Source organism: Lathyrus oleraceus, chromosome 7 (genome assembly GCF_024323335.1).
Source record: "Lathyrus oleraceus cultivar Zhongwan6 chromosome 7, CAAS_Psat_ZW6_1.0, whole genome shotgun sequence".
NCBI classification, from domain to species: Eukaryota; Viridiplantae; Streptophyta; class Magnoliopsida; order Fabales; family Fabaceae; genus Lathyrus; species Lathyrus oleraceus.
Window position 1 is genome coordinate 48798637 of NC_066585.1, and position 26718 is coordinate 48825354.

The 26718-nt window shown below is 39.3% G+C and overlaps 1 protein-coding gene across 8 annotated transcripts in view; it reads right to left on the bottom strand.

The window, feature by feature from the left end:
• Positions 1-26718, bottom strand: part of LOC127106109 (uncharacterized) — a 61332-nt gene that overhangs the window by 18023 nt on the left and 16591 nt on the right. For 2 of the 8 annotated variants that reach the window (XM_051043394.1, XM_051043401.1), the window contains exons 1-2: positions 384-583; positions 216-302 (exon numbers count right to left, since the gene is read on the bottom strand). In XM_051043394.1, the coding sequence (XP_050899351.1) occupies positions 216-302; positions 384-500 (204 nt within the window). In that variant the 5' untranslated portion in view covers positions 501-583. Of the gene's footprint in view, positions 1-215; positions 303-383; positions 593-26718 lie in introns of those variants that run through there. The other 6 variants (XM_051043400.1, XM_051043399.1, XM_051043396.1 and 3 more) reach the window with 5 other exon arrangements.

Here is a 26718-nt window from a genome sequence, read left to right on the forward strand (position 1 = left end):
AATGAACAATGAATTGTTATAGTTGGTGAAATTCTTTACAAAAAAAATTAGTTAGTCTTAAATTAAAATGTAATATTTAAAGGCATAATAAAATAAATAATAAATTAACTGGTTAATTATATTTATATATCATTCTCTCCTATTTCATTAAATAAAAAATATTTTTACATAAGTAATTAAGAAATATATTCTTGCAATTTATTCAACTATTATACCTGGATATTATGATTTTTTAGTAAAGGATGTTGAAGAGTAGGTTGTTTGTAGATATCAACACAATCAAAATTATTGTCCACCGGAAGCTGGAATTATTCATCAAAGTTAAAATCAAGTAAATTATGTACGAAAGAAATTTTAAAAGGACAATAAATCAAAAACAATACCATGATGCTATTGTGTTGTGTAAAATCATTTTCTTCATCCGGTTGAAATTTGTTTCTCCCATCAACTTTGCAACATGTTATGCACAAACTAAGAACGAAAAAGACAACTAATGCCATGAAACTTTAAGAGTTATTTTCAAGAATGTGTGATACTTGTAAGAATATATATAGTTGAGTATTATAGGATCCTTAATATTTAAATGAATCAATAAAAGTTGAGTGTTTCATAATTCAAAGAAAAAATATAAGAAATGAAAGTCAAATCTCTCAATTTGAATGACATAAGAAAAGGGAAAAAGTAATGTCATTTAGTAGTGATATTGTCATTTAGTAGACATTGACAACTAAGTGCATTAATAAAGGTTGACTGTTCTATAATATAAAATACAAGAAAATTTGTATTATTTCAAACACTCAAATGTAAAAAGAAATAGCATAATTGCCACGTTAATTCAGCTTGATTGATATTTGTGGATGGATATCCGAAGGTATGAATGTTGTTTTTAATTTGCGACATCCTATTTATTTATTTTGAAAAAATAAAATTTCATTTATATTATATAATTAAACGTATAAAATAGTCTAATACAAAATAATTTAATTAATTCCATAGAGAACTACCTCGATAACTTTGTTGTATTGTAAATTGTTGATTCTTATATATTTTAATCGGTAATTAAATTGATTTATTTATTAACAACATCAAATGAATGTCTATTTATCAGGATGGTGATATGTCTATCATTTCTGAACTATTTTATCCTCTTTTCAATGCTTCCAATTGTTGCGCTTTAATGACGAAATACTCAAGCAAGTCAGCATACTTTTTTGGTCAATTCAATACTACATAGTCAATTATGTGATCCTTTGTGTAAAAGATCAAGTTATTATCCTCTTATGCGTTTTACTCTTTAGTGACATTATTATAAAATACATTTTTGATAACACTATATCACAACGACTTTTTTGTTAACCGTGGTAATAACTCTTTTTTTGGCGTTGTGTTTTTTTAGTATTTGCTAAAAGACATTTCACTACAGTCATAGTTAACAACCATAATGAAATGTATCTGGAGTGAAAGAGTTTGAATCATAGCACCAACCATTTTTTATTTATCGTGACATAATGGGTTTGATCTTGTATATCACCAATAACTCTTATAATCAGGTGTTGTGTAAGGTGCAATCATTTCATCACGGTTCATATTATCAGCAGGGGTGAAAGGTGTTACATATTTATATATAAGCGAAATCATCTCTCGCTTAAGTACATAATTGTCGTCTCTCTGAAAATAAAATCCTAACATCTCTTTCACTCGTCTCTCTTAAAACAAAATCCTAATATCTCTGGCACTCGTATCTCACCAATAGTTTTTGTATGTTGTTTAAGGTTTATTGTTGATGAATGTTGTTAATGTTTGTTTAAAAGATGAGTTTATTATATCTAATGTGGTTTGAGTGTTTTTGCAACCCCTTATCGAATACATAATTTTCAGATTGCATTAGAAAATTATAATATAATAGATAAAAATATATTAGAAAATAAGTTACACGTTCAATTCTAGACAAGAATTTTTCAAACCGTTATTTGCATTTTTCTCTTTGACTGTTAGAATTTCATTTAATGCTTCTAGTTCTTCAATCATCCATTTACCCTCCTCTAATTTTGTTTGCAAAGTAAATAATATTTTGCAAAATGAACTAGAGGTGAAACTAAGGGAGGTTGAAGAACTATGAGCACTAAATCAAGTTCTAACTGTTAAAGAGTAAAATATAGACAAGGAGTTGAAGAATTCTTGTTTAGTATTAAATGTGTAACTTGTTCTTCTAATATAACTTAATTTGTTATATTATAATATTGAAGATCAGTTTGAAAGATTATATATTTAATTAGCATTAACGAAATAAGCATTTCACATAATTTATTATAAATTTAAGGTATATATCACAACGGTTGTTTAGAACCACTATTGTTAAATGTTATACATTAAAAAATATCATAACATTTGTTTGAAGTAACAACCACCATCGTGGTAGAAAACATCATATGTAACCACCCCTTATTTCATATGATGTAACCTTTTTTATTTATTTATAAAATTAAATAGATAAGTTTTTACTATGAACAGATAAACACATAATAATATATATTTACAAACCATTACCCCAACGTAATGGTATATTATTTAAGACGTCTATTAAGTAATTACTTATGTAAGTCTATTGTTATTTTTTTTATTTTGATTTTTTTATTATTTGAATTAATCACCCTTTTATTTATTATTTTTAATTATACTTTTATTTAACCTTTATTTTTTTATGCAATTTATCATTTATTTAATTTCTTTAAAATAAAAAAATAGGGATTATTTATTCATGTTTTTATTAAAAAAAAGTAAATAAGTCAACAAAAAAATCAAATGTTGACTTTTTTGAAGTATTTTAATATTGTTTTCGTATTTTTTAAATAGGGATTTTTTAATTATTAATTTTTTTATTTTATCATTTTTAATCACAAAATAATAAAAAAATCACAAAAAAATCATAATGTAGATAATCTCTCCCGATTTGTCATCCTTGTTTCTAATTGACCGCAATGTGTCATACTTGTTCAAATCATTGCAATGTGTCATATTTGTTTCTAACTGGTTGTAGTTTGTCATCCTTGTTTTTAATTGGTTGCAATGTGTCATACTTGTTCAAATGATCGCAATGTGTCATACTTGTTTCTAATTAGTCGCAATTTGTCATGCTTGTTTTTAATTGGTCACGATTTGTCATTGTGGCTTGTTTTTCTTTAATATTTGTAAGACCCCAATTTTGACCCTAAGATCCCTCATGTTATCTCATCATATTCATTAGCATTGGGATCACACCTTGGCATTCTCCTTACCCCTCATTCATTGGGTTTGCATTGGGAGAGATCACCAAGCACATTTGATTGTATCATACTTTGTTTTTTCATTATTTACTAACCAAAATACCAAAAATATGTCATTGTATAGTTTAACTCTTTTGTAGGTAGTGTGCATGCTCACCTATGCTCTATCAAGCTCATATCTAGGGTTTAAGACCCTCAATGCAAGGAGCTCAATCAAGAATTGATCTACATTGGCTTTAAGTATCCTATATGGATCCCCATGATTTTCACATATCATTTTGATCAAGAAATCATCAAGAGTTTGGAGTTAGTTTGCCTTGGAAACCATAATTCATCTAGGTATCTTGTATGACTTCTTCAACAAGTTTCTTCAACAATTGATAAAATATTTCAAGGGATACTTAAAATTACATCATCTTATGCATATATGATCCTCCATGAGTCCCAAAAGTCAAAGGAATGTCAAGCTAGCAAGATGCTTCATATTGGTTGACCAGAGGAAGTCAACTAGTCAAAACTGGGGTTCCCTAGACCCTATCTCCTACAATTTTAGTCATATGAAAATGATTACAAGATAAAATTTACTCTAAATGACATTCAAAACAACTTTCATGTTAAGGTCAAGAGTTAATTTTGCTTGGAAAGTCATTTTTTATGGTGAAAGATTATAGGTCATTTTGTCTAAACCCTAATTTGGAGATCAACTTCCCAATACCATAACTTGCTCATTTTTTATGATATGAAAGCCATTCAAATTGAATGATCAATTTCAAGATGTATACTTCAAATTTTAGTTTTAGAGCAAGTGCACATTTGTAATACCCCAAAATTTACCCTTCATTTTTTCGGGAAGCATGGGATTATGTTTTACACTTCATTAGCATCATATTAGGTCATACTCATTGCATACTGCAGTAGTGACATGGAGATCAGGTTTTGATCGATCACTCCTTAACAAAAGAAGCCCACACAAAGCAAGATTGAGAATTGGACTTCATTTTCTAAGTATACAAGTCTCAAGGGTCTCAGGGGGGTCCAAGTATCTTATTATGGTCCTCAGTTCATCAGTGAAGGATTCAAAGTTATCAGAGTGTTCATCTGGATTTAATCAGAAATTAGGGTTTCATGGCTACCTGCAACAGACAATGTTTGGTTGGAAGTAGAGGAGCTCATCCATGCCATGATTAGAGAGGCATCTTGGCCTAGGAAGATTCAGAATTATCTCAGAAAGATCCATTGGCAATCAGTGCAATCAGTTCCTGATCATTTTGCCCTAAAACTAGGGTTTGGTATAAAATCAATTTATTTCTGATTCTTTGGGTGAAACTCTTTTCCATGGTCCTCCATATGTCCACAAGGGTCTACATACAAAAAATCAGCTCTTTATTTGAGCTAGAAGTGCTTCAATTGATCAATGGAATCGAGAATCAGACAGTTTGGGAAAAGTCAACTGTGGGTCCAAAAAAGTCAACTCCTGACATTTTGAGAGTGGAATCTCAAAATCCATGCCTAGGGGATCCTACATGTGAAATTTGATCAAGGTTGGATCATGGATTCATCATTTAATCAGGAATTGGAAAAGTTACTTAATTTAGAAATTGTTGACTTTCCATTTAGGGCAAGTTTTCATGATCGTTGCACTCACTTTAAGCCCATTTTGCATCAAGATAAAAGCTCCATTTGAATCACTTTTTTGCGCGCCAACTATAAATAGAAGGCTGATGATCTCATTTGAATCACTTTTTTGCGCGCCAGCTTTGCCCCCCATTGAAACCCTCTCATTCTAAAGGAAAACCTAAGAAATTTCATTTTTGAAATTTGAGTTTGAATCTCAATTGTTGGAGATTCAAGAACTCCAGGATCCAAAGCCTTGCAACCTCTCTAATCACTTCCTGCTAGCTTCTCAAGTGTGATCAGATCGTGTTTGAAGCAAGCAACATCAAGAACTGCATATCATTGAAGGTAATTTTCAAAAAATATCATCTCTTTGATTCTCACTCAATTCTACTTAATTCTCTCGGATCTTGGGTTGTCTGAAGTCTTACCAATGTAGGCAAGAAGATTGAGTTGCTTAGAGGTGAGATCGAAGCAACTCAGTTGACACACCTCAAAATTCAACTCCTCATATCTTTTTATATATTTGGAGTTAGTTGAAATTGAGGTCAAATTCGTGTTCTACGCCATTTTTTCTTTCAGATCATGTCCTCATTTTTTATTTTGGTGATGGTTGAGGGTGGACCAGTCCGGTGAGGTCCACCGGAGAAGAAGACCGGAGTTACAGCTCCGGCGGTGCATTGGCACGTCTCCCAGCCATAGGATCCAGTTGATTTGTTTTAATGTCACGTGTTGCTTGTAATTATCATTTGTGTTATGCATTGACTCGTGACTATGGTGGAAAGCGCGTTGATGGCCACTTTGATCTGCCACCTCAATTAATGAGGGAGATCAAGTGGTCCACGTTTTTTTGATATTTTCTGATTTTCTTTTATTCCTTTTATTTTCATTCGTTCATATTAATTTTAATATTGATCCAAAAAATATGAGAGTTTCACCAAAAAATTCAAATAATTTCCTCTTTCATATTTTAAATTAAAGTTATTTTTTGGATCATTATTATTACTTTTTATGATTTAATTGATTTTGTGTTTGTTATTAATTGTTTAAAAATACTTTTAAATCTTTAAAAATTCTGAATATTTTTCTCCAAGGTCCTTTGACCTTGTTTGACCTATGATAAATCTCATGGCCATTTCTTTGGTATTTTGATGAGGTTTTAGGTATTTGACAAACCATATTTAATTTAAATGTATTATTTTAGTATTTTTTGAATAAATGCCAATTAATTATGTTGACCAATTGTGATGACTTGCATGAGTTTGACTCTTGTTGTTGGGCCTTGGTCAAGGTTGATTTGACTTTGTCAAGTTAATATCATTGGATTTAGGGGATTGGTGGAATGTACATTCCATCTCCCAAAATGAACGGATGATATTAATTTGGTAAAATTACTCCTTTGACCAATTTGAGTTTTGATTCATTCCCCTCCCTCTTCATCTCATTCCCATTATTTATGCATTCATCTCATTTGACCTATGATATCTCAAAGTCTTAAGGCTAGTTGATTGAAAACTCAACATAAGTATGGATGAGATTAGGCCACCTCTTTTGCATATTCTTTTTGTGTGTGTTATGTTTCATGAGCATAGTCCATTATACTATGTCTCTAACATGCATTAACACCAAAATTCTATTGTCCGACCTCAAATAGTTGTGACTTCTACATAAGTCCAATTACGATTGCTTAACATAGCGCTAAATTTGTGACACAAAAGACATAGCATTCTAGTTAGTGAGATTGTAAGTCTCCCCTCTTTCATGGTATTGTGTGGAAACTTGGCCTTTTTTCCTTCCTTTGGAAGATGTCTTGGTTCAAGAATCCATGCTTGTGATAAGTGGTTGAGTGTTCTCTAAAGAATGACTTAAAAACAAAAGGCAAAAAGCAAAACAATACTAACTTCTAACTTATTAACAACTAACATTTAATTTCAATCCATTTACTTTAATGCCATTTAATTTTAGTTCTATTCATTTGCCATTATTCATACCATTCTAATTGTTTATGTTAATGCAATTTTCACTTTGTCCATTTGGACCATATTGTGTGCTATACCTTGTTTTTGTATATTTTTGTTTGTTTGTGTGGTCTTTGACCATTAATGTACATAATAAGAACAAAAACCTTAAAAAAAACTTTTGTGTGGACTGTTGACTTGATCTTGGACAAATGAACTTAGAACTTAGGCAACATTCCTATGATAAAGGACTTGGCCAATGCCAACTTTTGTGAAACCAAGTGATTGCAATTTGAAACTTCATCTGATACATCTTTGGAGACCCCTTTGAGTTCATCTGCAATATGATCATTGTGAAGCTTTTATTTTGAACATTTGACTTGTGAATTCATCTGTTACCTGAGCTATCTTGAAGAAGATCATGGAGTGGCTAAGTTTGGATGTGGCAATCTTTATTTGGTGCTTTGCTTTTCAATATTGATATAATTGTGCATTTTTGTGTTGCTTGATTCTAAATGTCCAAGGGAATTTAGGTTTCTATATGGCATTCTTGCCTATTGGATTGCTACCCATCGGTCAGATCTTTTTAACTCTTAACTTTTAATTTTGTGCATAGGATTAGTCTCTTCATCTCCTCCCCATTTCTTTAATTTCAAAATCTCTTCCTCCTTTCAAAAAAACTTCTTTGCTTGAACTTGTTATTTTCTAAATTTTGACCACTTTGCAAACTAGAAACTTTGGCCTTATGCCATTGCATTTTCAAACTTCTTTTCTTAATCAAACTTGTAAATAGACTTAACTATACTTGACCTAAAACTTTCAAAAGCCAAAAAGAACTAACTCATTCAAACCATTTTTAGGCCTTTGTGTCTTTCAATCTTAATTTTTGTTAAAAATAATTCACTCACTTTGAAATTTGTATCACGAACTACGAGGTTTTGATCCCTCATTTTTATGTTGGTACGTAGGCACAAATCCGAAGGTCTTGTCAAACACAAAAATATAATTAATGAATTCTTTTCTGATCTCCCCATTCTATTTGTTTGTAAACACTACGCCAAATAAGGGAAAAGAGGGCGCTTATTTTGGCCTATAACAGCGCTTTTAAGCGCCCTCTAATCTGGCGCTGGCATAGGTAAAGACAGCGCTTTGTTTTCCTGGAGAAAGCGCTGTCTAAAGTGGCCACATTATAGTGCGCTTTCAGAAAAAGCGCCCTCTGGAGTGGTCCATAAAGGGACACCTTAGAGGGCGCTTTCTGGAAAAAGCGCCCTCTAAAGTTGTCAATGTAAAGTGTTTAGAGGGCGCTTTCAGGAAAAAGCGCCCTCTAAAGTTGTCAATGTAAAGTGTTTAGAGGGCGCTTTCAGGAAAAAGCGCCCTCTAAAGTTGTCAATGTAAAGTGTTTAGAGGGCGCTTTCTGGACAAAGCGCCCTCTAAAGTGTTAGTTATTTTAAAAAAATTTGTTTGAAAAACAGTGGATATTTAATTGGTAACCTGTTCGCATGCTGCAAAAGTGTAAAATTCATATTGATTTCATCCTTTAATCCAATGTTATACACCATTAATCCATTGATATATACAACATGAATCCATTTATATACAACATTAATCCTCCATATATACAACATTAATATATGATTCTTTGATCAACAATATACAACAACATATTCATGATTTAGTAAAAGTACAACAACATATATACAACATATATACAACATATTCTTCATACTCGGATATTTACTCCAATCACCCGATAACGAATCGAGATAATACACTATTAGTCTCGAAAGATCCATAGCAACCAACACCCAGTGACCACTGTATCCAAAAGCTGTCTAGTAGTTCTAACCAATACTAAACAAAATAACGCCCATCCACCCATGGTGAATAATAGCAAGTGTGCATAATAGGCAGGAGGAACTGCATACAAGATAACATTTTTGTTAAACTAAAGTTTTGTATAGCCTAAAACAAAAACAAGCAAAGGGAATCGAGTAACAAACCTATTGAGACAGATCGAGTACACCTCGCATAACTGAATGGAAAAAAATAGTATCAGAAGGCTTCTAAAATTAAATGAAAACAGTACAAGTTTAGAAAACATTAATTAAGATTAAAAAAGCAAATCATATCATTACGTGTAGCACAAGTTATTGGTCAAACTCTGTAGCTGGTCTGCAGTGAATTTATTTTCATCATACAGCACATGATAATGCGTTGGTCGACTAGTCCCCTGCAAAAAGAACACGTCCAAATGCAAATAACACAGAACTGTCAAAAGGCGATTGAGCAACAAATAGTAAACAATGGCATAAAGTTAAATGACATAGCTAATATTACCTGAATTCCTGCATGGCTGTTAAGGTAAAAATCAAATTCCCTAGGGTGACAAATGCTGGTGTCTACCACGGTTCCTTTGACAATTTAGAATAACAAAATCAGCAAAAAGTGATAAATTCAAATGATAATATATACCAGCTGCGTTGAGAAATATATTGAAAAAACCTGGCATAATATTTCCACTTCTATCGGTCTCTTTGGGGTTGACAGGAAAGAGACGGGTGTGATGTCTCTTTTGGACCACTACAAAAGTAACTTTAGGTAGATACCCATCCTCTATTGAGACACAAGCCTGATGAAAAAAAATTAGTTGGTCTTCAGCACTCCAATGTACTTCAAATTTTACACCCTTGTCTCTTGCACGAATGATTGACTTCATAATAGCCATTTTACCTGTAATAAAGAAAACAATTAAAATCAGATGACAAATGTAAAAACAATTAAAATCATAAAAGTCATTTTACCTGTAATAAAGAAAACAATTAAAATCATTTGACCTGTACCTTTTTCACTAAGTTCTCTTTCTTTTCTTGGTTGGAATATGTTCTACATGTCTCTTAACAACACGGACGGTTGGATTGATCCAAATACCCTCATTATGATCATTTCTAATATATGAATCATTTGATATAATATTCTCATCTTGATCATTTCTGGTAAACGATTCAATCTCAACATCAATATCACCTTGATCTCCAGTGTTTTCATCAATTACTTTGTTGGAAAAAAGAACTATAGACCATTTCGTACTTTTCGGATCATTGACATAGAACACTTGTCTAGCTTGAGAGGCTAGAATAAAAGACTCATCTTTGTATCCCACCCTATTAAGATCCACTTGCAAAAATCCTGACTTATCCATTCGAATGCCGTTATTATTTTCAACCCACTTGCAACCAAATATAGGAATCTGAAACTTCTCATAATCAAACACCCAAATGCGCTCGATAACACCAAAATACGACAGATTTGCAAATTTGGGGTTTAAGTCCTTCACACTTGTTATGTGCATTGCTTCAGCTACCACGGTGGCACCACTATTCTGCATAGTACTTTTATCATCTTGTTCTTTGGTATAAAATGTGTATCCATTAATCGCGTATGCGCTATAAGAAAAAACATGGAAACTTGGACCATATGCTAAGCATCTCAACCTTTCTGTTATTGAAGCGGGATCTTGTCGCATCACGCGAAAAACCGGCGGGAAAACAAAGAACAACAGAGCCGCCACCGTGCGTTATTTATCCCAAAAGAGGGAAAGGAAACGCTCAGAGTAAACCTGGAAAAGACATGGTCTCGCGACCAAAGAGAATGGGTTCGGGAGTCGGTTATGCGAAGGGAAGGTATTAGCACCCCTACGCATCCGTAGTACTCTACGGGATCCACGCACAATAGAAAGGAAAATGGTTGCTGAAAACTGCTCAAACACACACACACTGGCTGAAAGAGACACAAGAAAACTGACTGAAACTGACTCGGCAGGATATCGCATCCTGGGCCTACTTAGTCTATCAGGCATAGACATCAGAGTCGAAGTAGTTCGGACTGGGGAACGACACATGCTCGCTAGGATGTCGCATCCTATGCATACGTATCTCCTTGGACGAAGGAGAATCAGAGCATTCGTAGCTCGGCTGACACGCACACAAACAAACACAGGCAAAGGCAAACGTGGAGCCTGAATGCCAATCACTGGACTTACATCAGCATCCGAACCGAAACACACACAAGAAGGTAAACATGGAGCCTGAATGCCGATCACTGGACTTACATCAGCATCCGAACCAAAGCACACACAAAAGGCAAACGTGGAGCCTGAATGCCAATCACTGGGCTTACATCAGCATCCGAACCAACAAACCCACACTGGAACCCGAATGCCACTCGATGGACTTACATCAGCTTCCAAGCACACAACAAGACAAAACAAAGACACAGGCGCCCGGAGAGATCTGCTCATCTCCTGCCTACGTACCTCATCTGGTATGAGGATCAGGGCGACGTAGTTCCCCTACGGAGGGATACAGGACTAGCCTAACCAGATAACAGAGGGAGACACAACTAGGGAGACTACGACTCGAGCCTAGATGTTATCATGCAAAATCATCCCTAAGTTAAGGTTTCTAGCTAACTGGCACAGGGAGCCAGCCTATCCTAGTCATGACTTGCACAGGAAGCAAGCCACACACACACTTAACTTGCACAAGAAGCAAGCCAAGCAAAACCTAACTTGCACAGGAAGCAAGTCTAAACTAACCCTAACTCGCACAGGAAGCAAGTCAAACAAACATACAAGCACAGATAGCACACACTATACACAAGCAAGTGGCTCAAACAAGGGTTAGGTTTTAGTCGAGGGGTCATATCAACCTTAACAAACAAACCTCTGGAACTGGGTGAATGTTGCTCTTAACCTTGACATTGAGGGGCTAAGGTGAAGCAGATGAACGGTGAGTGAAGATAAGACTTCACATCTCTTATCCCTGGCCTGGGAGAGCTTAAGACAAGAATGTGTGGGTTCAGAAAGTGGGAACCCTTCTACACATCTAAAACTGACTCAACTGTACAATTGTACAAGATCTTGGGTTTGTATCTGCAATGCATCAACACAGTGGTGTGAGCAAAGCAGATGACACACAGAATAGCAGGGGATAGATTGCATATCCCTTGGGTTCTGCCAATTGCCTCTTCACTTAGGAGGTCTTTGACTATGTACAAGGACAAATTAAACATACACAAACATGGCCTCTTAAGGAGGACTTCAGACAGTTGCCTGGCCAAGTAACAGGCCAGGTCTTCCAGACTACATGAAGATTAGAAATATACCTCAATGCAAATTGCTTATATAAGCAAAGCAAAGCAAAAGTTCACAAGGAACTAAGCAACTAAAAGCACCTGAAATAGTCAAGCAGATGTTAGTATACAACTTCACAACAAAGCAAAAGGAAACAGTCATCAACAGTTAATCAGAAGCAAATGGATGTGCAAGGCACAAGACTTAAGGCATATGAGCCAAGCCACCTACAAAACAAACAAGTTAGTCAATGATATTCAAACAAGCTCAATCAAATAGAAATGGTCTCATTGGTCATTTGTTGGTCAACCTGAAAAGATAAGCTCAAAGGTGAGTAACAGGACCACTAGGACAAGCCTAGGGTCAAAAGGGAATGAAAAAGTCAAAACAGCAAAGGGCAAGCATCCAAAATCATGTTCAAACAATTAAGAAACACAACCAATTGGGTTCACATTCATATCAATCATCATCATCATTTCATGAACAATTTAGGTCAAAGTGTTGCAAACAGAAGCTCATAGAAGTCAACAGCAAGACTTAACTCAAAAGCAATCTTACACATTTCCAAAAATCACCAAATAAATCATGCCCAATCACAACCCACAGCATGGTAAGCATGTCAAATTTCATCTCATTTGGACAGGTGGAAGGCAGTCAATGAAAATCAGAAAGTCAAAGCAATTTTGAACATGCTCAAAGAAGTCAACCAAACATGCATCAACTTGAAAAATTCATAAATCAGAGATGGCATATGATAAATGAATGGGACTAAAACCATGGCAAAGATGAGGATGTCTAGTTATCTCATGCAAAATTTCATGTCCATCTAATAAAGTATGAGAATTTCACAAATGAAATGGGGACATGTGTCACAAAAAGTCAACATAAGACCAAGCAGGGGAGAAAATCCCAAACAATTAGGAAATGCCACAAATAATTCCAAGAAAATTCACATGTAAACAAGACATACAAGAGTAGGTTCATGCAAAAAATCAATTCATTTGGAGGTCAAGAAGCATGTCATCAAAATTCATGAAATTGCACATCCATGGTGTGACACAAGTTATCACACCCTACTTTAAAAAATCACAACTCTCAAACCACATAAGCTAAAACCATGATCTTTACACCAAAATAAGCATGAATGAGTGTAGATTATGCACAAAAAATTTCAGATCAAATGGATGTATCATCACAATTTCACAATGGTTTTGGCAAGATGTACAAATTAAGCATACATGTTAAGAACCCTAATGCCATTAAAAATCCAGCCAACCAAAAAATCATTAAAAATCATGATAAAATACTAGACATTCATGTGAATATGATGCAAAAATTTTCATGAATTTTGGAGTTGAAATGAAAATGTTATGAATTTTGTAAGTTGAAGAATGAATTTGGAATAAGTAAACAAAATAAACATGGTTTGGATAAGTCAACGGTTGACCAGTGGCACGGTGGTAAATACCACACTCACTAATTGAAACGGTGCGCACAGGGAGGGCAGAACAAAATGTTCTGATTGGCCAGCCTCAATCAAACAGTGTCAAGTCCATACATACACGATGCAAGCAACAGCCAAATGTATTTCATGTTTCTGGGCAATTTTAGGGTTTGTACACAATAATCATCTTCATGTTCATCATCACAAAACGAGTTTCAACCAGCATTTCGAAAACATCATGGTAATTAACAATGTTCTTCATGCAATCACAACACAAACAACAAACAAACACAATCAGGAGTTCATGTTTCTGGGTTCTCTTTTAGGGTTTATGAACAACAGTGAATCATCATCCCTTTCATTCAGTCGAAAAATTCAAACTACCCAGAAATAGCAATTAAACACTCTATCATGATCAGCAAGCAATGCATATCATCATGCTACCATTAAGATTCATGAACTCGAGCTAAATATCCAGAAATCATGCAAAACAAAAATGGCCAACAAACTTTAAACTCAGATTTCTCCTAGCATAGTTAACCAATTCAAGTGATACAAGTTGCAATGGAATCAGCATCAAAAGACCTATCCTAAACACCTCATGATTTTTGAAATAGAGGAGATCGAAAACTTACTTGGATTTGAAGAAAAGAGTGAAGCAGTGGTTATTTGGATGATGCAAGCTCAAACAGATCCTCCTTATGGTTTGGAATGAAGGATTCTTGAAGTAAGTTAGCTTAGCAAGGCCTGGAAATGTCCAAATCGATTTTCACCATTGTTGGTCCATGGAAAAAACAGAACATGAAATGGAGCTTCCAGCAGGGATTTGATGTTGCAAAAGGCTTCCAAATGTTGGCCAGGTGATGAAGGAAGCAAGAGTGGCTCGAGTGCTTTGAAGGTTTTGAGCAAAAAATGCAAAGATATGAAAATGGTGATTTTGGAGAATGAGAGAATTCTGTTTGTATTATGGCTGCTGCTAGGTTTAGAATGACAGAAAATGTGACTTATATTTGCTGTTTAACATTGGTAATGGAAGTGCAAATCAAAGTCCATGAAAATGTGGGATAGAGTTGGTGAAAAAAGTGTACTTTTGTCCAATTTTCAAGCAACTTGGGAATGGCTATGTGTACTGCACGAAAATGACCTTCCACAAGTCACAAATAACATTTCAGAACATGTTTGGATGGTAGAAATGGTTGGGAATGATTATTTGAAAAGTTCAATTTTTCACCTCACTTGAAAATAATCCATGTAGGTTCAAAAATGCCATTTTGATTGGCAATGTTTTGGCACATGAAAGTTACATTTTTGGAAAGAGGGGATCAAATGTGACTTGTAGGAAAAAACCCCACCCAAATTGGCCAAATGGTTTGAGAGATATGGCCTTTTGAAGTTCAAGAATTTTTGAAAATGAATTGATCATAACTTGCCAACCATACATGGGAATTGAGAGTTCCCTGACTTTTTGGAAATGGGAGAACAAGATCATCAACTTTCATGTTGGGCAAAAATTCATTTGAAGCTTGTATCATGATGTAAGTTTGAGGATCAAGACTTTCCATTTTTGGCAGGTTTCAATTATAGGTCCAGTTTCCATTTTTGGAAATTTCTGATCTGGCTTCAAATTCTTCCATGATGGTGTTTGACATGATATATGAGGCCTATTTGGACATGAATAAGCTCTCTCAAACCAAATCCAACCATCAAAACCATAGAATCAGACACAGTTGACCAAGTTTGACTTTTTAGGGTTTCTGACTGACTGTGCATTGACTGATGACTTCTGAACATCCAATCCTTGACCAAAACACTTCAAATGGATCCCCAAGTCATGTGAACATGTTGGACCAACCCTAGGGCCTTGGCTCCTTGAGAATTGTGCTTGCTTGCTTGACTGACTGATCTCCTGACCAGTTTGACCTAATTTCTTGATTGGCTTGCACTTGAGGCAAATGGGACAATGCAATGCTATGCAGTGGACCATGTTATGCTATGACCTAATATGAGAATGTATGTACAATGATAGGTGCAAATTTGAGGTGTTACAGCTGCCCCTATTCAATCAGCTGGGAACCCGAATGGATGAGAGCAACGGCTGTCAGACTTTCAGGGTAAACAGGGATTGAATACCAAGAACCGTAGAAATTTGCACTCTGCCGGATATGATATAAGGAGAACCACGTCATTTACCGATGACGCCTGCAATTGACAACTTCAGAAAAGCGAAACCATTTACTGATGGTTAGAAACTGGCAACTTGATATTTACCGATATCAACTTCAGCAAGACCATTTACCGATGGCTGCTGGGAAACAACTTCTGATGTAAAAGGAAGCAAGACCATTTACCGATGGTGGCTTCAAAGAAACTTGACATTTACCGATATCAACTTCAACTCGACCATTTACCGATGGCTACTGCAACTGGGGATCCGATATTTACCGATATCGAAGAAAACGGGGCCATTTACCGATGGCGGATAAAACTGGGCATTCAATATTTACCGATATCGAAGCATACGGGGCCATTTACCGATGGCGTCTCCATTTGAGGAGGAAAAAAATCTTTGTGGTGTAATCAGACAAGACGTTTACTGACGACTTCTGGGGATCTTGATTTTATCAACAAGGAAACAAAGCATGACCATACATTTACCGATGACTGGGATGAGACTCGACGTTTACCGACATCGAAAGATGATGTTTACCGACATCCAAAAACGACCAGACACTTACCGATGACTGGGAATGAGAAATTTATTGGGGAGATACAAACAAATATTCGCAACCGGAAACCAGACAGGACATTTACAGATGACTCTACTGGGGATTTCTAACTGGGGATTATCAGACATTTACCGATGACTGCAGAAAAGACTCGATGTTTACCGACATCGAAAGATGATGTTTACCGACATCAAAAAATGACCAGACATTTACCGATGACTGGGGAGAAAACCCGATGTTTACAGACACCGAAACAATGGTGTTTACCGACACCAAAAATGATGACCAGACATTTACTGATGACTGGGGAGAATACCCGATATTTACAGACGCCGAAACAATGGTGTTTACCGACACCAAAAATGATGACCAGACATTTACTGATGACTGGGGAGAATACCCGATGTTTACAGACACCGAAACAATGGTGTTTACCGACACCAAAAATGATGACCAGACATTTACCGATGACTGGGGAGAATACCCGATGTTTACAGACACCGAAACAATGGTGTTTACCGACACCAAACAAAGAAACACACGCGGGTGCTGGCATGACACTTACCGGTATCACAAGAACGACATCTTAGATATGTCAAGGCAAGGTTGACCACTTGCTGGGGGTCTCACTGGGAGAAACAAACTTTCTGTCACCAACGGGTGAGGTAATAAACTTCTGTGGGGATATCAATCCTGAATGCTGTCAAGAGCAACTGTAGCAGACTTGCTGTGCCGATGTTGAAGGAAATGATCTGCCTCTGCCGGGGATACGGTCTGGTGAGGTTAACACATGAATGCATATGTTTGAATTTTTCTATGGCGTAATGCTCCATATGGAATGGAAATGCTACGCGGTTTTGAGGATGCAATGATTACTACATGCAAAATGCAAAATGATGAAAAACTCCGGCTGGGGAGCCAAAACTGATCGGATACTCCAACTCTGCGGGGAGACACTGCAGGGAGAGCAACGACTTCTCACTCATGTTGGAGAATAGCACTGCTGCCGGGGAAAGGTAAACTCCGCTGGGGATATCCTTCAGTCCACAAATAGGATAAATGTTGGAGATAAATTTCAATGAGTCTGCCTCACTCGGGAGGAAATCGGCAAATACAGGCCTGCTGAGGGTAGGCAATCCTTAGATCTGTTGGGGAATAGAAGGTATTATCCACAGACGTCTCCGCAGGGGAACATAGCTCTGATAGCTTCCAAACTTGCTTGGGGAAAAATATCTGCTGAGGAACCGTCCTCACAGATGCCAATCCTGAAAAACAGCACAACAAAATGCCCCCAGGGGATACATGGACAAGATACGCTCAAGTGTCCTCAACATTCAAAATGATTTTCAAATGTTTTATCTTTCTGCACGTTATTGTGTAGCCTTCATGTTCTTATATGCAATGCTTATCAAAAATTCGGACATTTTTGCAAACAAAACAGTAAAAATAAAAACAAAAGAGCCATTTATCTGAATAACGACTTTTATTGATTGAAAATGTGCCTGAAAAGGCAAATACATGGGGAAGCAATTCCTAGAAAGAGGTAATTGCGCGTAAAAGGAAAAATCTACCCTAATGGCAATGTGAACACGGCATCCACTATTTCCCAATTCTGTTATAACTCACAGATCATCAGTTTTCCTCCCAACTCCTTGCTTTCTGAGAAGAATGACTGGACGGATCACATCTTTCGAGATGGCAGATGACAAAGCTTGATGAAGTACAGAACAACTCAGACTGTAGTCTTCGCTTTAATCCCTCTTTTGGCTGGATCGCCCTTTCGGGTTTTCAATCCACCGGGATACCCATTTTTGCCTAAGCCGCCCTTGCGGGTTTTCGACTTACCGGGTGTACAAATTCTTTTCATTTTATCCCTAATTTTTGCCCGAACCTTTCCTTTCTGTTTTTTTGGTTCGCCGGGATGCCCATTTTTTTGCCTGGACTCCTTTTCCTTTTTGTCCAGCGGGTCAATTTATGCGAAGTATTTTTTGACTACATCTGAGTTAACAGGAGACGGAAAGTCTTCACCATCCATAGTTGTAAGCATCAAGGCTCCACCGGAGAAAACCTTCTTCACAACATACGGACCTTCATAATTAGGAGTCCACTTGCCCCTGTTATCTGCACCAGGAGGGAGGATCCTCTTCAAAACTAGATCACCGATCTGATAGCTTCGAGGACGCACTTTCTGATCAAAGGCTCGCTTCATCCTTCTCTGATACAACTGTCCATGACATACAGCTGCTAGCCGTCTCTCCTCGATAAGGCTCAACTCGTTAAACCTTGTTCGAATCCACTCGGCTTCGTCCAACTTGACATCCAATAAAACTCTCAGAGAAGGAATCTCCACTTCAACAGGTAGGACAGCTTCCATACCATACACAAGGGAGTAAGGGGTTGCCCCGGTCGACGTACGTACTGAGGTACGGTACCCATGCAAAGCGAAAGGCAGCATCTCATGCCAATCCTTGTACGTAACGACCATCTTCTGCACAATCTTCTTGATATTCTTGTTCGCCGCTTCTACAGCACCATTCATCTTCGGTCTGTAAGGAGAAGAATTGTGATGTTCAATCTTGAAATCTTTACAAAGCTCTTTCATCATCTTGTTATTGAGATTCGAACCATTGTCAGTGATGATTCTCTCCGGAACTCCATAACGACAGATGATTTCTTTCTTGATGAACCGGGTAACCACTTGTTTGGTAACGTTAGCATAGGAAGCTGCTTCCACCCATTTGGTGAAATAGTCAATCGCAACCAAGATGAAGCGATGTCCATTCAAAGCAGTAGGCTCAATCTTTCCAATCATATCAATGCCCCACATGGCAAACGGCCAAGGCGAATTCATGACATTCAGAGGGCTTGGTGGTACGTGCACCTTATCAGCGTAGATTTGACACTTATGGCACTTCCGAGCATACTTGAAACAATCGGATTCCATAGTCATCCAGTAATAACCCGCTCTCAACAATTTCTTAGCCATTGCATGTCCGCCGGCGTGAGTACCGAAGGAACCTTCATGAACTTCCTGCATTAACATGTCTGCCTCGGGTCTGTCCACGCATCTGAGCAAGACCATGTCAAAGTTTCTCTTATACAACACATCATCTTGATTCAAATAGAAGCTTCCAGCTAGCCTCCTCAGGGTTTTCTTGTCATTCTTCGACGCACCTTCAGGATACTCCTGAGTCTTGAGGAAGTTCTTGATGTCATAATACCACGGCTTCTCATCAATCACAACAGACTCGGCTGCAAACACATACGCAGGCCTCTCAAGTCGATTCACCGCAACATGTGGCACATGATTCCACCAATGAACTTTGATCATAGACGACAAAGTGGCCAAGGCATCGGCCATTTGATTCTCATCCCGGGGGACATGATACAACTTCACCTTCTTGAAGAACGTCAGTATTCTTCTGGTGTAATCTCTATACGGAATCAAATGCGGCTGGTTCGTATTCCAATCTCCGTTGACTTGATTGATCACTAGAGCGGAATCTCCAAATATATCAAGAGTTTTGATCCTCAGATCAATGGCTTCTTCTATCCCCATGATACAAGCCTCATACTCAGCTTCGTTGTTGGTGACGTCAAACGTCAATCTGGCAGAAAAAGGTATATGAGCACCTTTAGGATTGATCAATACTGCCCCAACACCGTTACCGTTCATATTCACAGCCCCATCAAACATCAGTGTCCATTTGTCATCCGGATCCGGTCCTTCCTCGACAAGAGGCTCTTCACAATCTTTCATCTTAAGATACATGATGTCTTCATCAGGGAATTCAAACATCATAGGCTGATAATCTTCAATCGGTTGCTCGGCGAGGTAGTCTGACAGAATACTACCTTTGATGGCCTTTTGTGACGTGTACTGAATATCATATTCTGTTAGAATCATCTGCCAACGAGCAACGCGTTCGGTGAGAGCCGGTTTCTCAAAGATGTACTTCATTAGATCCATCTTAGAAATCAATAAGGTAGTATGGTTCAACATATACTGCCTCAGTCGGCGAGCAGCCCAGGCCAAAGCACAGCAAGTTTTCTCGAGCAGTGAATATCTTGTTTCACAGTCGGTAAACTTTTTGCTAAGGTAGTATATGGCATGCTCTTTTCGACCAGACTCGTCATGCTGTCCCAATACACACCCCATCGAGTTCTCAGTCACTGACAGGTACATTATCAGAGGTCTCCCTGGAACTGGAGGTATCAGAATTGGAGGTTTCTGTAAATACTCCTTTATCTTATCAAAAGCTTTCTGACAGTCATCATTCCACTCGATCGCCTGGTTCTTTCTGAGCAGTTTGAAAATTGGTTCGCACGTGGCAGTTAGGTGAGATATGAACCTTGCAATGTAGTTCAATCTCCCTAAAAACCCACGGACTTGCTTCTCCGTTTTTGGTTCAGGCATCTCTTGAATAGCTTTGACTTTTGCTGGATCAACCTCAATCCCTTTCTCACTGACAATGAAGCCTAAAAGCTTCCCTGATCTCACCCCAAACGTACACTTGTTCGGATTCAACCTCAGCTTGAACTTTCTCAACCGGTCAAACAGCTTCTGCAAATTAACCAGGTGCTCCTCTTCTGTCTGCGACTTCGCAATCATATCATCTACGTACACTTCAATTTCTTTGTGCATCATGTCATGAAAAGAGTCGTCATTGCCCTCTGATAGGTAGCACCAGCATTCTTTAGCCCAAATGGCATCACCTTATAGCAGAACGTGCCCCAAGGTGTAATGAATGTCGTCTTTTCCATGTCCTCTGGCGCCATCTTGATCTGATTATATCCAGAGAAACCATCCATGAAAGAGAATACCGAGGATTGAGCCGTATTATCAACCAATACATCAATGTGAGGTAATGGGAAATCATCTTTCGGACTCGCTCTATTCAAATCCCGGTAATCGACACACATTCTGACTTTACCATCCTTCTTCGGCACAGGAACGATGTTGGCCACCCATGGGGGATAACTCGTAACAGCCAAAAAACCTGCATCCCACTGCTTCTGAACCTCTTCCTTGATCTTAGTTGCCATGTCAGGACTCGTTCTACGAAGCTTCTGCTTGACCGAAGGACATCCTTCTCTAAGAGGTAATCGATGCACCACAATGTCTGTATCTAACCCAGGCATATCTTGATATGACCAGGCGAATATCTCCACATATTCTCTCAGCATCTCAATCAGCCTCCTCTTGACAGAGTCCTCTAAAGCAGCCCCAATCTTGATTTCTCTTTTGGCGTCCTCAGTACCCAAATTAACAACCTCCAACTCCTCCTGATGAGGTTGGATGACCCTTTCCTCCTGCTTCAGCAATCTGACCAATTCTGCAGGAAGTTCACAGTCTTCCTCACTCTCCTCTTCAGCTTGGTAGATGGGATTGTCGAAATCATACTGAGCCATAACAGAACTGTTCATAGTGAATGCCATAAGATCGCTTCTGCATGTTTAATGCTTTGTTTTAGAAAAAAGAGTTCAATAAAGTCACAAAAAACAAAAACATTGCCATTTTTATTGTTTTAAAAAAGGATGAAAACAAAAAATAGAAAGACAGGGATCACAAAGTTTGATTTCAAAAAATGTCCTTCATTAATGATAATCATTAAAACATGATGAGGCCCTACAATGAATCACTACGCCTTGGGCAGATCGTAGGATTTTCATGCAAAATGAAAAAACAACAGAAAATTACTCTGTCAGAAGAGTAACTTGAACCACTTCTTCAGCCGTCCAGTTGTTGATAGACCCCCCTGGTGCACACGGGCGAACCCAGTTGTCCAGATCACAATCACTGTCACAGTCTTCACTACCGGTTGCAGAGACGTCGCCATGATTCATCAGCCCAGCGCTGGTAAAGGTACTCGGACCCGCTTGACCATTCTGCTCTGCTTGGAGAGGCTCGTAACCAACGCCAAATTTGTCTTCTTTAACAGGCAAGTCCACCATCTTGCCCCAGCCTTCAGCTTTGCCAGAATCAACAACCTCCTTAGCCTGCTTGTAAGAAGTAATTGAAGCACCTGGCTTCCTCTGCTCAGCGTACGCCACTTTCTCAAGAGCCACAGTCTCAAACGCCTGGCATAAGGTTTCGTGGATCTCGCCATCCACCTCAACATATTTGAACGAGGATAGATGACTCACCAGAATCTCTTCTTCACCGCACACAGTCACAATCTGACCGTTCCAGACATACTTGAGTTTTGATGGAGAGTCGACGAGACTGCCCCTGCTGCATGAATCCATGGACGCCCCAATAAACAACTATAGGCGGGCTGGATGTCCATAACATAGAAGATGATATCGAATACCTCATGACCTATCTTCACAGGCAAGGTAACTTCCCCACACACAGAACGTTTGGAGCCGTCGAAAGCACGAACGATCAGGTCACTGGGAGTAAGCACAAACCCTTCCACATCAATCTTCTTCAGAATCTGCTTAGGCAGCACATTCAACGACGACCCGGTGTCTACCAATACGTGAGACAACACTGCCCCCCTGCACTCCATGGTGATGTGCAAGGCTTTGTTATGGTTTCGCCCTTCAGGCGTTAAGTCCAGGTTGGTGAATCCCACACCATGCCTGGTGCTCACATTGGCCATCACACCCTCCAGTTGATTGACAGAAATCTCCTGAGGCACGTAAGTCAGATTCAACATCTTCAGCAAGGCATTACGGTGTGCCTCAGAGCACAACAACAGTGAAAGTATAGAAATCTTGGACGGAGTTTGATTCAACTGATCTACAATCTTGTAGTCACTCTTCTTGATTATCTTCATAAACTCCTCCACGTCCTTCTCAAATGACCCCTCGGGCGCTTCCTTCTGGACAGGTTCTTCCTCAACCACAGCTTGCTTACCCTTTGCTTTGGCGAGAGCCTCAGCATTATTGTCCCTCAAAGGCTGCGGTGCGAACAGACGACCGCTTCTGGTAAAACCTCCTGGACCCCCTACATTATCCACAGCCGGACCAACAGTTGCAGGAACTCTATTCGGTAAACCAATTGTCACTGGAGCTTGATTCACTGGTCTCGTCTGACTTTCAGCCCTTCTGTAACTGCGGTGAGCATTATCATACTTCCACGGCACGACTCTACTATTCTCAACAGCCCTTCTTCCAGACGCGGCGATAGTAGTTGGAGCACTGATGGTTACAGGCACGGAAATGGTAACTGGGGTACCATTTGCTGCAGGTGCACTAACGACCCTTTGTCCACGTCCTTCAGACGGTTTAAAGTAAATGGTGATAGTTGACACTGTTCCACGATCTTTTACAGCCCTACTGAATTGCAAACAACCCTCATCCATCATACCCTGGATACCGGCCCTTAACTGGTCGCAACCATTCTCAGATTCTGCACAGCCCAAACAATCCTCATCACAGCCCGAGTAAACACCCCCATTCAGCAGACGGCCCTTTACAACTAGCAGAGAAGTCTGAACATCATCAACATTAACAACCAGATCTTCAGCTTCTTTCCCCTCAATATTGTTCACTCTATGCCCACCATGCTGAGGCATAGGGTTGCTTACGACGTTAGGCACTGGAGCGAAGTTGATCGCCTTGGCATCGATCAAATCTTGGACCTTGTGCTGGAGAGCCCGACACTTCTCAGTATGATGCCCTGGTGCCCCAGAGTGAAAGTCACAACGGACGTTGGCGTCGTACCCAGGAGGCAATACTGTAGGCGGAGCCATTGTACGCAACTCAACCAACCCCAACCTGAGTAGTTCGGGCAGCAGTTCGGCGTACGACATGGGTAGCGAATCAAAACGTCGATCAGGCATCCTTTGTCTGGACTGATACGGACGTTGCTGCTGTTGTTGTTGTTGCGGTGGTTGAACTCTTTGTTGTTGTTGTTGACGAGGCTGAGGTGCCGGAATGGTTACTGCAGCAGCTTGACGGTATTCAATTCTGTTCTGATCTCTGCGGTGTTGAACAGCATTAGTCTCACCCTCTCTTCGACGAGGTGCCCCAGCAAATGGCTTCTTAGAAGAAGAGGAACCAGCATCTTGGATCTTCCCAGTTTTAATCAAGCTCTCAGTCCTCTCTCCACAAATGACAACATCAGAAAAACTACCGAATGGGCAGCTCCCCATCCGGTCCATAAACACACCCTGAAGAGTACCGATAAACATATCTGTCAACTCCCTCTCCAGCATAGGGGGTTGAACTCTAGCAGCCAGTTCGCGCCACCTCTGGGCGTACTCCTTGAAGCTCTCATTGGATTTCTGACAAAGATTCTGCAGTTGAGTCCGGCTAGGCGCCATGTCCATATTGTGTTTGTATTGCCTCAAAAAGGCCTCACCCAGATCCCTCCAACAGCGGATAGAATCTCTCTTCAATTCCATGTACCAGTCCAAAGAAGCCCCAGATAGACTATCTTGGAAAAAATACATCCACATCTTTTCATCATCTGTATACGCAGAGATTTTTCGATAATAAGCCTGCACATGGGTGCGAGGGCAAGAAGTACCGTTGTATTTATCGAAGGACGGTGCTTTGAACTTGTAAGGGATTCTCAAACCTTCCACCAACCCCATATTGGTAACATCAAAACCGAGAGAATTCTGACATTCCATAGCTCTAATTTTCTCAGCAAGGGCATCAATTTTACGATCCCTTTCATCAACCCTTCCCAGAACGTCTTCGTCTTCACTGGGCAGAGAGAACATATCCTCTTGTCTGTCAACAATCGGAGCAGGATTACGGGCCGGGGCACGGACTGCTCTGGCATTAGCGGCATCTGGAGCAATAGGTTGACCGTTGATTCGAATCCCCCCCAACTCATCACCTGTAGCATAGTTGTTGATGGGTACAGCAGCAGCGACATTGTTATCATTGACCGGGCCTCCCTCTGGCGGAGCATGGTTGACCGGTGGAATTGCAACCTCTTGTCTCTGAACCATGGCTCGAAGTTCTTCTTGACCTTGTGCAACCCCTTGCATCATATTCATAAACTGGGCCATGTTAGCCTTCATCTCAGCCAACTCAGCTTGAACCTGATCCATACCTCTCTGTTGATTCAGTCTTGTTGAGTAGCGGTGCGGACGTTGATCAGCTATCCTGCCTAAAACAGGAACCAGAGTGAGAAGTCACGACCAAGTACACCTGTTATGCAAAATGATATGAGTATGGTGCTAATGATGCGTATGATGCACATGATATGTTCATTTCTCAGGCATTCAAAGAGCCTGAGTCATCCTCAAAAGATGGCAACCTGCAGCAAGAACAACATAGAAGCACATAAACAACATACACAAGAGTGATGAGTACAAGGTGAAACCAACAACCCCATATATATGAGTAACAGGATCATACAACAAAGTCGACAAAGAAAATCCAAACAATCGGAGTACAACAATGAATCCCATCCAACAAGCCTGGAGGTGATTCTCAACATACATATCAAAGATACAAGCTAAGACAAACGGCCTCCCGGAATGAGAGTCTTCAAGTACTGACACTGGTCTATCAACAGGTCACATTCTGAACATTCTGGCAAAAGAGTGATCTTCTCCTTCAGTTGTCGTCTAAGCTCTACCACTTCTCCTCCAAGGTGGTTCTCTGATGCCTGTCTCAAGTCTACTTCCTTCTTCAACTGGATGTCTTTATCTCTGAGTTGCTTCTCCAAGTCTCTGATCTTCTTCTGATAGCTGGCCTCAATCCTCTGCAGCCTCAAGCACTCCCGGTGTTCTGCATCTAACATGCTCTCCATCTCCTCGTAGGATCTCTTCTTGCTTCTCAGTCTGCTAGCATCTTCTTCTCGCACTCCTCTAAGTTGATGAGCCAAATTCAACCTATCAGCTTTGGCCTTGTACAGCTCCATCTGGGTATCTTGCTCCTTCTCTCTCAAACGGCGATTCTCCATCAGGGCTTGCTTGTAGTGCTCCGCAGGCACACTCTCAGCAAGGATCAAAGGTGGTTGCTCGTGCAACGGCTCCATCCTATCGTAGGGTAACAACAAAGTTTCTACTCTCTCCTTGACCCAATCAGTGTAATCGGGCATAGCAACGGCAAACTTCTTCCCTAAGACAGATCCATCCTTCACACCAATAGACTTCCAAGCTCTCCCTATCTGCTCCAATCTGGCCGGGTCACTCTGCTTCTCAAAATACACACTTTCAGCTACCTCAGCCTCAAGTGGTCTTCCCTTCATCACAAACCCCAACTGGCGAAGAGAAAGAACCGGGTTGTAATTGATGCAACCCCTAGTCCCTATGAGTGGCACATTACGGAATCCTCCACAGCTCATAATGACGTTACGCACATCCATCCGGTAAGATTGCCACCTGATATCATAGGAAGTAAGAGACATAACCCTCTGAGTCCACTTATGCGTGCTCTGAGCATCCACAAAAGGTCCACTGACTGGCAGAAGAGACAAGAACCATCTGAGCAAAAGCGGGAGACAACATCTGATAGCCCCACCCTTACCATGCCTACTGTGAATAGCATAGTAAGTGTCAGCTAATAGAGTAGGAACTGGATTTCCTCCAATGAAAATACTGACTGCAGCATAGTCAACAAAATTGGGCATACTCGGAAACAGGACGATCCCATAGATCATGACGGC